The sequence below is a fragment of the Marmota marmota genome, unplaced genomic scaffold (genome assembly GCF_001458135.2).
Source record: "Marmota marmota marmota unplaced genomic scaffold, marMar, whole genome shotgun sequence".
NCBI classification, from domain to species: Eukaryota; Metazoa; Chordata; class Mammalia; order Rodentia; family Sciuridae; genus Marmota; species Marmota marmota.
In genome coordinates, this window is record NW_026000103.1 from 5,171,070 (window position 1) to 5,186,719 (window position 15,650).

The 15,650-nt window shown below is 35.2% G+C and overlaps 1 protein-coding gene across 6 annotated transcripts in view; it reads right to left on the reverse strand.

Annotated features, from left to right (window-relative positions):
* Window positions 1–15,650, reverse strand: part of Ccdc171 (coiled-coil domain containing 171) — a 391,269-nt gene that overhangs the window by 318,333 nt on the left and 57,286 nt on the right. For all 6 annotated transcript variants that reach the window (XR_007340888.1, XM_048783928.1, XM_048783929.1 and 3 more), the window contains one exon: window positions 7,544–7,690. Coding sequence is in view for 5 of the 6 variants with exons in the window: in XM_048783928.1 (XP_048639885.1) it covers window positions 7,544–7,690 (147 nt within the window). In the remaining variant the exon portion in view is untranslated. The remainder of the gene's footprint in view (window positions 1–7,543; window positions 7,691–15,650) is intronic.

Genomic DNA, 15,650 nt, shown 5'->3' on the forward strand with positions numbered 1-15,650 from the left:
CAAATTGGCTGCACCAATCTGCAGTCCCACCAGCAATGTACAAGTGTACCCTTTTCCCCACATCCTCGCCAGCACTTGTTGATGTTTGACTTCATAATGGCTGCCAATCTTACTGGAGTGAGATGGTATCTTAGGGTGGTTTTGATTTGCATTTCTCTGACAGCTAGAGATGTTGAGCATTTTTTCATGTACTTGTTGATTGATTGTATGTCCTCCTCTGAGAAGTGTCTGTTCAGGTCCTTAGCCCATTTGTTGATTGGGTTGTTTGTTCTCTTATTGTCTAATTTTTTGAGTTCTTTGTATACTCTGGATATTAGGGCTCTATCTGAAGTGTGAGGAGTAAAGATTTGTTCCCAGGGTGTAGGCTCCCTATTTACCTCTCTTATTGTTTCTTTTGCTGAGAAAAAACTTTTTAGTTTGAGTAAGTCCCATTTGTTGATTCTAGTTATTAACTTTTGTGCTATGGGTGTCCTATTGAGGAATTTGGAGCCCGACCCCACAGTATGTAGATCGTAGCCAACTTTTTCTTTTATCAGACGGCGCGTCTCTGATTTGATATCAAGCTCCTTGATCCATTTTGAATTCACTTTTGTGCATGGCGAGAGAAAGGGATTCAGTTTCATTTTGTTGCATATGGATTTCCAGTTTTCCCAGCATCATTTGTTGAAGATGCTATCCTTCCTCCATTGCATGCTTTTAGCCCCTTTATCAAATATAAGATAGTTGTAGTTTTGTGGATTGGTTTCTGTGTCCTCTATTCTGTACCATTGGTCCACCCGCCTGTTTTGGTACCAGTACCATGCTGTTTTTGTTACTATTGCTCTGTAGTATAGTTTGAAGTCTGGTATCGCTAAGGTATAAAATTTCTTATCAGAGTGATGAAAATGTTCTAAAATTGATCTTAATTATGGTTGCATAATGTTATGTATACTAAAACTAGTGAACGTACACTTTAAATGGGTCAACTTATAGCATGCAAATTAAATCTTAACAATTTTGTAATCATCAATATGAGAAGTTAGATCTCTCAGCATCTACCTCTACCCCAAAGTAGCTGAACAACTACCTACCCCCAACAACTCTCATACAAAACAAAGGTTTATTATCTAGAGAACAAATCTGAACCAGATTTGGACATAGAAATGCACAGGGAAGTGAGAGGGCGAGGAGTACACCAGCCTGAAAACAGAAAAGTCTGCATCTGAAACAGTATGATACCCAGGTTCCTATTCCTTCTTATATTTGATAATTACAAACCAGATACTAGCAGATTACTCACTGTAGAAACTAAATAGAGAAAAGACTTATAGATTGTAGTATTTCAAAATTTCCCAGTGAAATATTTGTTACACCTCTTCTCTCTTAGATGTCTTACACACATCAAATTTAACATATCTAAAATCTGATCTTTCCCAAACCTACTCCACCTGTATTCTTTGCCAGTTCAGTAAATGAAAATGCTGTTCACCCATTTGCTCAAGTCAAAATCTTTGTCATTACCCTTTATTCCCTTTCTCATCTTCTTTTACAACCCAAGTATAATTAATCAGAAAATCTCATTGTTTCTATCTTCCAAAATATCCAAAATATATCCAAATCTGGCCACCTCCTCTACCATTACCTTAATCTAAAATACCATAATTAGGCTGGGAGGAGGGGGAATAGCTCAGCAATAGTGTGGTTGTCAAGCATGTGCAAGACCCAGGGTTTGATCCGGAGAACCACAAAAATAAAAAGTAAATAAATAACCATAATCTCTTATCAAGAGTAGTTTAAGAATCTCCTAACTGGTCTCTTACAACATATTTTCCAAAAAAAATCAAGAATGATACTTTCAAAACATAAACTGAAGAAGGCATACAATACCCCTGCTCAATATTTTCCAATGGATTTTTATATCATTCAAAAAAAAAAAAGGCAAAGTTCTTACAATGGACTACAAAAGACCTTCCAAGACTCCATACGATCCAGCTGTTATTCTATGAATCTCTTGCCCACTCTATTCTATCCACATGACCCATTTGCTGTTAGTCCATAGCACACTTACATCTCATGGCCTTTTCACTTTCTATTTCTTCTGCCTACAATGCTCCTCCTCCATCAATCCAAGATCTAAGACTAACTTACCAAGTTTGTCTTCCATGACAATCAGTATAAGAAGGTAACCGTCCTGTTCCATCATCTGTTATCTTCCCATCTGCTTTATTACTGTCCACAGCATTTATCAACAACACGCTAACATTAGTATCACTTAACATGAAGTTCCCCTGACTGAAATGCCAACTTCAAGAGGAAAGAAGCTTTGTTTTGTTCTCTCCTGTGGCTCAAACACCCAGAAACATGCCTGACACTCCTGCAAATATTTACTAAATAAAAAAAGAAATACTGTAGGCAAAACATAGGAACAGGGTACTAACAAAATGTAACAAAGAGGAGCCATCAGAAATGAAAAAGAAAATATTAAATTAGAAAATTGAAAAGTAAATTCAAGTAAGTCTCCCCAGAAGCAGTAGCAACAACAACAAAAAGACAAACACAACAAAGGTGAGAAACGTAAAGCAAATCCTATTAGTCTAACACTTGAATAAAAAAAGCCCCAAAAATAGAGAACAGAAAAAAACTGAAGAGGAAATTGTACTGAAATAACACTAGGGAATTCCTCAAAATGAAAAATATGAGTCTCCTGACTAAAATGGACACTAAACATCTTTGCACATTGAATAAAAAACATTCATACTAAGAAAATTGTTTGTCTATGATATTGAAATTTCATAATCAGTGGAAACTGTGTAACACAAATAACCTGGTGTCTTCCAAAATCCATTGTAAGGAAAAAAGAAGCCTATAGATGCAGACTGTAGATTAAAAGAGTGTTAAGAGCCAGTCAGTTTACAGGTGGTGCACACCTGTAATCCCAGCTATGCAGGAGGCTGAGGCACGAGGTTCAAAAGTTCAAGGCAAGTTTGAGCAACTTAGCAAGACCTCTGCTTCAAGATAAAATAAATAAATGAAAACGCTAGATGGCAGAGTACCAGCACTAAAAAGAGAAAGAGAGAGATTGATTTAAGAAACTTATCAATTATGATATGTGAACATCACTGGAATTCAGATTTAAACATACTGTAAAAATACACATAAGTGGGGTTGTGGCTCAGCGGCAGAGTGTTCACCTAGCACCAGAGTGTTCACCTAGCACATGAAAGGCCCTGGGTTCAAACCTCAGCACCACATATATAAATAAAATAAATAAATAAAAGGTGTTGTGTCCAACTACAACTAAAAAATAAATGTTAAAAAAAATACACATAAGTTTTGCCATTTATGAGACAAATTAAAATTTGAATAATGTCTAGACACTTAAGTAATTACTGTTAAATAATTTAGATATGATATTGATAATGTAGTTTTAAATAAAAGGCCCTTTATTTTTACAAATATTTATGGTTAAAATGATGTATATCTGTGGGGTTGGGGTGTGGCTCAGTGGCAGAGTGCTTGCCTTGCACACGTGAGGCACTGGGTTTGATCCTCAGCACCACATAAAAATAAATAAACAAAATAAAGAAATTGTGTCCATGTATAATTAAAAAAAATATTTTTAAATGATGTGATATCTGTGGATTTTTTCAATATAACATTGGAAGAGGGAAAGTGAGTATAAATGACACAAGACCACCGGCATAATGCAGGCATGGTGGGTGCATGCCTGTAATCCCAGCAATTCCAGAGGCTGAGGCAGGAGGATTGCAAATTCATAAGTTCAAAGCCAGCCTCAGCAATTTGACAATGCCCTAAGCAACTTAGCAAGACTCAGTCTCAAAAATTAAAAATTAAAAGGGCTGGAGGTATAGCTCAGTGTTTGTAAAGCACCCCTGAGATCAATCTCTAGTATCAAAAAAAAAATGCCCATAAATTGATAATTATTGAAGCTCATTAAGAATATTATCAGGTTCATTATACTATTCTGTCTATTATACAGATGTTTAGAATTCCCATAATAAAAAGCTGGGGTAGGGGAGAGGATAAGGAAAACTTTCACAGAGGAAAAGAGAAAAAGGTCATAAACAAAGTAACCCAAACCAGAATAACATTGGGCCTCTCGACAGCATAAGAAGAACCAGTTGGGGCTGGGGTTGTAACTCAGTGGTAGAGCACTTGCCTAGCATGTATGAGGTACAGGTTTCAATTCTCCGTACCACATATAAATAAATAAATAAAATAAAGGTCTATCAACAACTAAAAAATATTTTTAAAAAGAAAGAATTGTGGACAAGGCCTTCAAATTCCAAAATTAATGGCCTCCAATCTAAAATTTATTTTTAGCTAAGTTATAACCACCCTAATATTTTACTGATAAAAACATGCTCCGACATAAAATTCTGCATAAAATTTAGCTCCCATATGCCTTTCTTTAGAGACTACCAGACTGTGTGCTCTACTGAAATAAAAGCAACATAGAAGGTAGAAAAACAGATCCAACAGAAGAGGATACTGAAGAAATCCCAGGATGACAGCTATGCCATAGAGCAATAAAAAAGAGATGGATGATACAAGAGAGAACAAGCCCCAGAAGGATATGAGAATTTTCTGAGGATAAACTCCAAAACGTTACCTAGTAGGCATCCTTCAAGCTTTCATAAATTTCCATTTTCACCAGCAAAGTATGGGAATTTTTAACACTACACTCACCAACCATTATGGGGTGGTACCATCATTTTTTTATGTTAATATCATTGGTAGTATAGCCTTTCTTACATTAGGTTGAGGTTAACCATTTTTCATGTTTCTTAATGGTCTGAATCTCTTCTTTCATATTTGTTTTTGCTGTTGTTTGTTTGTTTGTTTGGTGGTGCTGGAGATTGAACCTAGGGCTTCATGCATGCTAAGTAAGCACTCTACAACAAAGCTATATCCCCAGCCCCTGTTTGTGGTTCTTGATTAGAGTTTTTCCCACAAGGATTTTTCCTCTTTCTTATTGAATAGTAGGAATTTAGATATAAATGGAGACAGAGGTAATTACCCTTTGTGATATATATTCTTCCATTTTTTATTTCTCTTTATTTTGTTAAAAGTACGGGATTTGCTTATATGTGACTACTTTTCAAAGTCATATCTATAAATCTGTTCTTATCTGATTTTGTTCCTTCACATTTATAATGAAGAAAAGTGCTATTGTACTTAACAGAAAAATAATAATCTAAATTTTCTTTTTCTTGCCACCATGGTGGCATACACCTGTAATGCCAACAACTCAGGAGACTGACGCAAAGAGAACCACAAGTTCAAGACCAGCTTCAGCAACTTAGCAAGACCCTCAGTGAGTAGGACCCTGTCTCAAAATAAAAAATAAAAAAGTCTAGGGATGTGACTCAGTGGTTAAGCACAGGTGTGTTCAATCTCCAATACCAAATAAATAAATAAATACTCTTCCTCTTAGTTTATCTTCCTTTTTAACATTATACTCATTTCAATCAACTGAAATACATTTTAGAATATAATATAAAGTAGGGATTTTATGATATTTTGTCTCAATAGTTAATCAATTATTTCAACATGATTTACTAAATAATCTTTCCTAATCTCAATGATTTTCTTAAAAATACCTTAATATGCTAAATTGTTAGATAATATCTACAAGTCTATTCCTGGATTCTTAATTCTGTTCCATTGAAACTCTAATCTTTTTTATTGTTTGATTATTTATTTATTTATTTATTTATTTATTTATTTTAGTTGTAGATGGACACATTACCTTTATTTATTTATCTTTATGTGGTGCTGAGGATCGAACCCAGTGCCTCACACATGTAAGACTAGCACTCTACCACTGAGCCACAACTCTAGCCCCTAAAACTCTAAACTTAAGTGTTATTGCATTTTGGTCTTTCAACAAATTTTTCCCTTTCTTTGGATACCAGCAAACTGGTATAGATTCTTTTAGATTCCTTATTGATTCTTTTCTTAGGGAATCTAATTCTCCTATATCAAAAGAATGCAATAAATTTGTGTATTCTTTTTCCTATTTAAAAAAGAAGGTGGCTGAGGATATAGCTCAGTGTTAGAGTGGCTGCCTAGCGTGCATGAGGCCCTGGGAGGGGAGTGAGGTGCAGGAGGAGAAGAAACCATAAAGATGAGAGGCCAAGCCCGGTGGCACACGCCTATAATCCCAGCAGCTCAGGAGGCTGAGGCAGGAGGATCATAGGTTCAAAGCCAGCCTCTGTAACTTAGTGAGGCCTTAAGCAATTTAGTGAGATCCTGTCTCAAAATAAAAAATAAAATAAAAAGGGGTAGAGATGTACGTCAGTAGTTAAGCACCCCTGGGTTTAACCCCTGGTTCCAAAAAAAAAAAAAGAGGGGTTCTTTTTTTGTGTGTTTTAATTTTGGTAGGACAGGAGGAATTTATTTGGGGTGAATTATCTCTTTCAATCAAATGTCCACTTTAGGACTTGAATCCTCAATAAAGTAACAAAAAAAATGAAAATTACTGGTACCAATTCATCCCAACTTTATCTATAATTTCTGCTCTTAAGACCTCTCTGGGATCCACATGATTTTTTAGTTTGATTCCTTAGCCTTCCTTCTGATTATATATGTTATTTTCTGCCAAACTTCCTTATTAAAATTTTTGTAGGTGTCAGTAATTTTAAAGTTGATTTTCTTTATGATTCAGAGGTATAAACATATCATTTGAAAGTGATAAGAATCATACCTCCTTTCTAAAAGTTTTATATTTGTTTATTTGTGTGTTTGTATATGGTGCACTAGGGATCAAACACAGGGCCTTATGCATGTTAGGCAAGCACCACACCACTGAGCTACAACCCCAGCTTACCAGAAGTAAAAATTCTTATTGCTATTCTTGCTTTTATATATTTTTCTGGCTAAAATTCCCAGAACAATGTTATATAATACTAATAAGTTTAACAAATGTACCTCTTGAACTCATCATTAAATATTCTTTATAAATAATGTACTTAAGAAGGATTACAAATTATGTTTAGGACGGAATCTTCTTTATCTACTCAAATACATCATTTCCCAGAAACCAAAGGAAGTTAAAAAAAAAAAGGATAAACTATTAATTAGATTTCTCTGAAGATTAAAGCTATTTTCAGCATAATTCACTCATAAAGATCACATTTTCATTTTAAATTTGATGTTCCTTTCTCATCTAAATTCCCACCTTAAAAGTATTCCACAAAACCAGCTACTACAAATGATTCAAACTACAAAATTAGAATTTACTATTACTTTTGTCATTTAAGACCTATGTATGCCAAATCTTATCCTATGTTGCTTCCTCAACCTTATAATATAAACAATTATTCTTAAACTTCCCAAATATTCCATGAGAACTCTAAAAAATGACCATGTTTTCAAAATTAGGTACAAAATATAAAATATTCAGATACAAAAGTTTTCAAAAAAGCCAAATATACACTATAAATGCTCCCTCAAATTAGTTTTTTATACAATAACATTTTATCTAACAAATCACTACATGAATAACATTTATACATTATAAAAGAATGATATAATATACCTCGAATTCTTTTCTAAGACATTCTTCTCGCTGAGTACTAAATTCAAGTTCACTTGTTTGTCGTTGTAAAAGGTCAGAGCATTCCATATGTTCTGTTTCTAACTGTTCGACTTTCTTGTGCATACTTTGTACAGCACTATCTTGCTCCTGGAAAATAATTCATTTTTTGCGTCAGTAATGACTAAAAGTTACTCTATGGAAGACAATGAGTAACTAAATCTATGCTTCAATCATAATAATAGGTTGATTTATATAGACAAGAGAGGCCTTAATATTTCCATCAATGTTTCAGAATATTCATGTATTTAAAAAGCATAACTAGAGTTTTACAAGTTTAAAAATCTGATTGACATATTACAAATGAAAATGTGTATAGTATAATAAAATGTTATGCTAGCTCAACTGACCTCTAAGTTATTTACATAATGCCGTCAGTCAACTGTCATATATAATGTTTACCCCTTTTTAAATTTTTAAAGCAGTTAGTAATACAAATGTATGTGAGAAAGCGATGATTAGTTTGAATGAGTAATAATAACCCTTGAGAGATTTTCATGTAAACCTATGGTACTTAAATTATATATTTGGAGCTCTTAAAATTGTATCCACTAGATGGCTGTGTTTCATTGAGAAATTTCAGTTTTCAAAGTCTGTACTATTGAAAGAAAATATTAAAGATAGTATGCTTTACTCTCTCCATCTCTTTTTCCAACTAAATTCAGAAATCAGAGTTGAATTTTATTGATATTCAAATATAAAGTTAACATATGTATCAAAGGTATTTCTACATATGTTAACTTTATATTTGAATATCAATAAAATTAATGGATGGATCTAATTAATCTAGACCCATTAATTAGATGGATCTAATTAATCTAGATCCATCATTCTCACTCAGGCCTTTAACAGAGTCTTCTTTCCCACCTTTTCCTCACTAGCAAACTCTTACTCATAGACATACACACATACATATTTATACATGTCTTCAAGAGTTCTTAGCCACTCAAAAGATATCTTCAGAATCTGGGCATGTAAATCCTTTTGGAGATTATAGTTTGGAAAGTAACACTTTCACACACACAAAAAAAAAACTCTTTTAAGACTATTAAGCACTAAATATCATAATATTATTCTACATGACAGTGATCTCTCGTTAAGCAGTCAAAAACACCAGTATTAATTCAATGCACCATTAAGTTATATGCCTTAATTTACAAATATGTAATCTCTGACTGTGATTCATCAACTTAAATACTAAATGTACTTCAATATGAATATACCGTAATTTCTAAAGTTAATCACAAAGTAAGCCAGTCTGAAATAAAAACAAAATAGAGACTATAACCAAAAAATGTTTGTATCCTAGTTGATGGAAAATTATTTCATGCATTTATTAAATGAAGTAAAGAAATTATTCAGGATGAACTGGGAGAACAATTCAGTGGTAGAACGCTTGCCTGGAATGCATAAGGCCCTGGGTTAGATACCCATCACCACAAAAAAATATATGGTGGGGATGAGATCTCCAGTATCTCACACACAAATGTGATATATCTAGTCACATATCCTATAGTAAAAACCACAATGGAAAGACCCCTTAACCCCTTAGTCCCTCAGTATTAAACATGACTATTTGTGATATTTTTTAAAATTTCCCAACATGAGAGATGAATTCTAAATCAAAAATATACTTTCCCTAAATAATCAGGGGGATGAAGATGTATGTGTGTATGAGAGAGAGAAGTCTCATGAGACTTACTTACAAAATGCAAGTGACAGTTTGGCAAAAAAGACCTGAGTACAGGGAAGTTGGAGGGAGAAAAGAAAAAACAATGTGACTTGTGAATCCCACTTTACCAATAAATAGTGTAAAAAAGACAAAATATAATCATACATGTTGATGCATACATCATTCATATAATCATTCCATTATTCTAAACAAAGAACATGCCCATTATCCTCTGTGAGTTTGAATGTAATCCATTATTTTAAAAAGCTAGAAAATCAAAGGCCAATCGGTTAAAGGTTATTATGTTTATTTTGGTGAGATTTTTTACCTTTATGATGCCTGAGCCATATAAAACTTACCAAATAGCCTGAAGTATTTAAAGATGTAGATTAAACTGAACTAACAATCACAATTTCCATAGAGAGGTCAAGAAGTCCATTGATATTATATAATAGCTACTATTTCATTCTTGGTTTTCGTTTTGTTTATGTGTGTGTATGTGTGGGTGGTGCTGGGGATTGAACCCAGGGCTTTGTGCATGTGAGACAAGCACTCTTACCAACTAAGCTATATCTCCGCAGCCCTTAGTTACTATTCATTCTTGATACAAACACACAAACATGTACACTTTTTAGAGAAAAATATACCTTCTCCAAATAGTAGAGTTTTTTTTAGGAATTCTCTATCAAAACACATAAGCTGAGGTTGGGGCTGTGGCTCAGTGGTAGAGTGCTTGCCTAGCATGTGTGAGGCACTGGGTTCAAACCTCAGTACCACATAAATAAATAAAATAAAGGTATTATGTCCATCTACAACTAAAAAAATGCATTTTAAAAAAAAACATATAAACTAAGTTAACAGATTACACTGAGATAAGTTACACTGATTTTCTAAAGTCAAACTGCCTAACATTTATCGTCTATTTTTATATTTTTACCCTTTTTTTGGGGGGAGTGGGTAACCAGGGATTGAACGAACCAAGGGGTGCTTAACTAGTAAGCCACATCCCCAGCTCTTTTTACTTTTCTTATTTTGAGACAGGGTCTCACTAAGTTGCTTAGGGCTTCGGTAAACTGCTGAGGCTGGCTTTGAACTTGTGATCATCCTACATTACCATCCGGAGCCACTGGGATTATGGGCATGTGCCACCACACCTGGGTTATTTTGACCTTTTTTAAATATAGCTGCATTTGGCTGGCTAATACTGTGTGTGTGTGTGTGTGTGTGTGTGTGTGTGTGTGTCTGTGTGTGTGTGTGACACTGGGAATTGAACCCAGGACCTTGTGCATGCAAGGCAAGCATTCTACCAACTGAGTTATATCCCCAGCCCTACTATGTATAATATTTTTGAATGTATATTCATGATTGAGATTAGCTATAACTACCTTTTCTCGTATCCTTATCAGCTTGGTATCAGATAATGTTATCAAGATTCTTTCAGGTCTAGGGTTATAGCTCAGTGGTAGAGTATTTGCCTAGCATGTGTGAGGCACTGGGTTTGATTCTCAGCACCGCACATAAATAAATAAATTAAATAAAGGTCCATGGACAACAAAAAAAAATAAATGGTTTTTAAAATATTTATTTTTTACTTGTAATTGGACACAATACATTTATTTTATTTATTTATTTTTATGTGGTGCTGAGGATTGAACCCAGGGCCTCACACATGCTAGGCAAGTGCTCTACCACTGAGCCACAACCCCAGCCTAAATAAACAATTTTTAAAAATATTTTTTCCATTCTCTGTAGTTTACTTGCTCCTTGAATATTTCTTTTTAATCGCTAATAAAAGTTTTGATATTGATTCAATCTATTTAATGGTTACAAGATTATTTTTTACTTCCTACTTTTTCTTAAATTAGTTGGGGGAATGGGAATAATTATATATGGATATATCTGCTTCAAATATCCAGTTACATATCCTATAGTAATGACCACAATGGAAAGGTCCCTTAGTCCCTCACTCTCAAACATAACTTACCATGATATTTGAAAAAAATTCCCCCAACATGAAAGATGATATCTAAATTAAGTGGGGTGAAGGTAAGGGACAACCTGGGATAACAAACATGTAAGGAGGAAAAACACTTCAAAATATCCTCAGAGAACCCAAGTAATTCTGGAATTGCAGAGAAAAGACAGCTAAAAAATCTTTCCTCCATAAAAGCAGCAACAATAGTGACAAAAGCTGTCAAAATCAAATCTTCTCATAATTCTGGAAAAAAACAAAGACTCATCTATGCAAGAAAATCAACAATTATAATACACCAATAAAAAAGTGTAAAGACAGAAAAAAAAAGAAATCAACCAAATATCAGTAAGAATAGGGATATTTCTGGCATTTTAACTTGCATTAGTTCCATCCTCCCCCTCATCCAGTTCTTGAGAGCCCTGAAAATCAATAGCCTCAAAATAGTAGTAGCTATGGAATCCAACAGCCTAGCTACCCTGGGAAAGGAAGAGGAGTTTGGAGTTCCCCAAAAGCTCCATTCACAAAGAACTAGTTTGTTTTCACCTGTCTGGGAGCTCCCTGGGAAGTTCCATTCTCAGGATTTGACTTTATTTGACCTCACTCTGTGTGAACAATTTGTGGCAATTGTTTGTGATCACATCTGTTTGGGATGGAGATACAAGCTGGGATTAACAAAAGGTGACCAAAACCTTAAAAGAAAAATTGAGTAATAAGATGTCCATAGAGGCTTTGAAAAGTTCTGACATATTCCTAGAATCCAGAGAGCAATGCCAAATACAGGGCTGTATGTATGAATGCCCAGAAATGATCTGAGAAAGACCCAAGCAACCTCTCATCTCCCTCTAGCTGAATTGGGGCTGTATGCAAGCAGGAAGTGAAGGCTAAAGCAGAGCTTTAATCTACATACAGAAACATCGACTACACACTCCAACACAAAAAGCACTCCAGCAAAGGCTAGGAGATTTAGCTGTGCAAACCACTTACAGAAATCTCTGCCCAATCATTGACTGACATTTGCAAACCAAGCAGATGCTTTACTGAATACATATGATAAATACAGACTTTAAAAGATTTAAATCCAAGCCAGGCACGGTGTCGCATGCCTGTAATCCCAACAGCTCAGGAAGCTGAGACAGGAGGATTACAACTTCAAAGCTAGCCTCAGCAAAAGTGAGGTGCTAAGCAACTAACTGAAACCCCACCTCTAAATAAAATACAAAATAGGGTTGGGGATGTGGCTCAGTGGTCAAGTACCCCTGAGTTCAATCCCCAGTAACAAAAGAAAAGGTTTAGAGCCAGAAAAGTAAAAAATAATCAACAATGTGAAAAGATGTGCAATAGCATTAGTCATTAGGAAAATCAAAATCACAATGGGATATACCATTTCATATCCACTAGGATAGCTATCATCAAAAAGACTTCTAATAACAAGTGATGGCAATAATGTAGAAAAATTAGAACCCTCAGACATAATACCACAGACTGAATAAGTTATAGCATTAGACAATCTGTCAGTTCCCCAAAAGTTATACATGAAGTTACCATATGACCCAGAAATTACGCTCCTGGGTATATACCATGAAAATTGAAAAACGTATGTCAACTCAAACATTTGTACACAAATAAAGTTCATAGTAGAACTGTTAGAGTGCTCAAAAAGTAGAAATAACACAAATATCTACCATCCGATAAATAATGTCATATATCTATACAACAAAATATTATTTTAACATAAATATATGAGATACCAGTACACATTACAAAACGGATGAATCCTGAAGACATGATACTAAATTAAAGAAAAAAAATCCAGCCGCTCGGCGCAGACTGAAGGCCCGGCGGCCCTCCCTCGGCTCGGTGCAGACGCAAGGTGGCGCAGAACACAGGCTTTGCTTGCGGGTCACTAGACCCAGCTCTGAACACAGCACAAGGCTACCCCAGCACCCCCACCTCACCAAACACCCTATGCGGGTAACAGACGGAATCCATCTTGGAAAACCTTACTCGCCATCTATAGGTGGGTGTGGCTACCAGCACGGTTCTGCAGCTGATCAGGTACCTGGTTTCCAACTCCCCCACCCGCAGCGGTGATAACTCAAAATTTTTCCCACAAGCTTTTGGGGGGCGTAGCTATCAACGCAGAACAGCAACTGTACAGGCACCTGGTTTCCAAATCAGAGACTAAAAGTAGGGAGGCTCCAAGTGGAAGTTCAAGTCCTCTCACACTGGCTACCTCCACCACCCTAAATACAGAGACTCAAGCCAGGAAAAGACAACTCCACCTACTGGAAGAAAAGAAAACAGAGTTCTGAGATCTTCCTTTCCTTTCCTTTCCTTTCCTCCCCCTTCCCCTTCCCCTTCCCCTTCCCCTTTCCCTTCCCTTTCCCTTCCCTTTCCCTTCCCTCCCTTCCCTTCCCTTCCCTCCTTCTTTCTTTCTTTCTTTCCTTTTCTCTATCTTCTCATCCACTCCTCTACCCTTTCCCCTCTGGTCCTCACAACCTCAAAATATGTGAATCCAAGAACTTTGCATGAAATTAGACTTTAAGAACTGAATCACCAGAATAATATAATATAGAAGAATTGCATAGGCCCCACCTCACCCCTCACCCCTTTATTTTTTCTTATTTTCTTTCTCCCTCTCTTTCTTTCTTTCCATGTTATTTTTTCTCTTTTCTTCTTTTTTTTCTTCTTTTTTCTTCCTCCCTCTATCCCACTTTCAACCTCCTATCTTTTACTATTTACACGTAGGGTAATTTTCTAAATACAGATAAGGAGTTTGAAGTTATACATTCTTCCATAAATTACCCCTGTCTATTCATTAGAGTTCTCCTCTAAAGTTACTAAGTTAGAGTAATCCCATACCCTCACTCCTTTCCCCCTTAACATGATGTCCTATGACTGACCCTCAGTTCTCTGTACACCACCAGAAATGGTATGCCTTTTATGAAACTAATGACTATATTCTAAATACTAATTGAAGCCAACATCTGTAGACATAGAGTCTAACTATAAATGTAGTAATAATGAAAACTTGCTCATAGATGATGTATTATTGAACATGTATTATTGAACATCAGACAATGAAGACAAAATATATCATCTTGAAAAGAGCCTAAACAACTCAGAAAAGCTGATAAAAAACCATGAGCAGAAAATTCAAGAAATCTGGGATACAATAAAAAGACCAAATTTAAGAGTTATAGAGATAGAGGAAGGTATAGAGGTCCAAACCAAAGGAATGAGCAATCTGTTCAATGAAATAATTTTAGAAAACTTTCCAGACATGAAGAATGAAACAGAAATCCAAATCCTACAAGCCTGAAAGTACAAAACCACAAGAGACCCACGACAAGACACATAATAATGAAAATGTCCAACATATAGAACAAGGAGATAATTTTAAAAGCTAAAAGAGAAAGGAGGCAGATTACATTTAGGGATAAACCAATTAGGTTAACGGCTGATTTTTCATCACAGACGCTGAAAGCTAGAAGATCCTGGAACAATGTATTTCAAACACTGAAAGACAATGGGTTCAAACCAAGAATCTTGTATCCAACAAACTAAACTTCAGGTTTGACAATGAAATAAAAACCTTCTACAATAAACAAAAGTTAAAAGAATTTGCAGCTAGAAAATCAGTTCTGCAAAGCATCTTGGGCAAAACATTACACGAAGAGGAAATGAAAAACAACATCGAAAATCAACAGTGGGAAGTAGTACAGTAAGGAGAAAAACTAATCAAAGAGGAAAAACAAATCAAGTTAAGTAACAAAAATAAACAAACATGGCTGGAAGTACAAACCATATCTCAATAGTAACCCTAAATGTTAATGGCTTAAACTCACCAATCAAAACACATAAAAAGATCCAATAATATGCTGCCTACAGGAGACTCATCTGATAGGAAAAGACATACACAGACTGAGGGTGAAAGGTTGGGAAAAATCATACCACTCACATGGACCTTGGAAGCAAGCAGGGGTGTCCATACTCATATCAAATAAAATAGACTTCAAGCCAAAGTTAATCAAAAGGGATAAAGAAGGACATTACATACTGCTAAAGGGAACCATTCAATAACAAGACATAACAATCATTAATATATATGCGCCAAACAATGGTGCAGCTATGTTCATCAAGCAAACTCTTTTCAAGTTCAAGAGACAAATAGACCACAACACAATAATCATGGGTGACTTTAACACACCTCTCTCACCTCTGGACAGATCTTCCAAACAAAAGTTGAATAAAGAAACTATAGACCTCAATAACACAATTAATAACTTAGACTTAATTGACATATATAGAATATATCAACCAAAATCAAACGGATACACTTTTTTCTCAGCAGCTCATGGATCCTTCTCAAAAATAGACCATATATTATACCATAGGGCAAC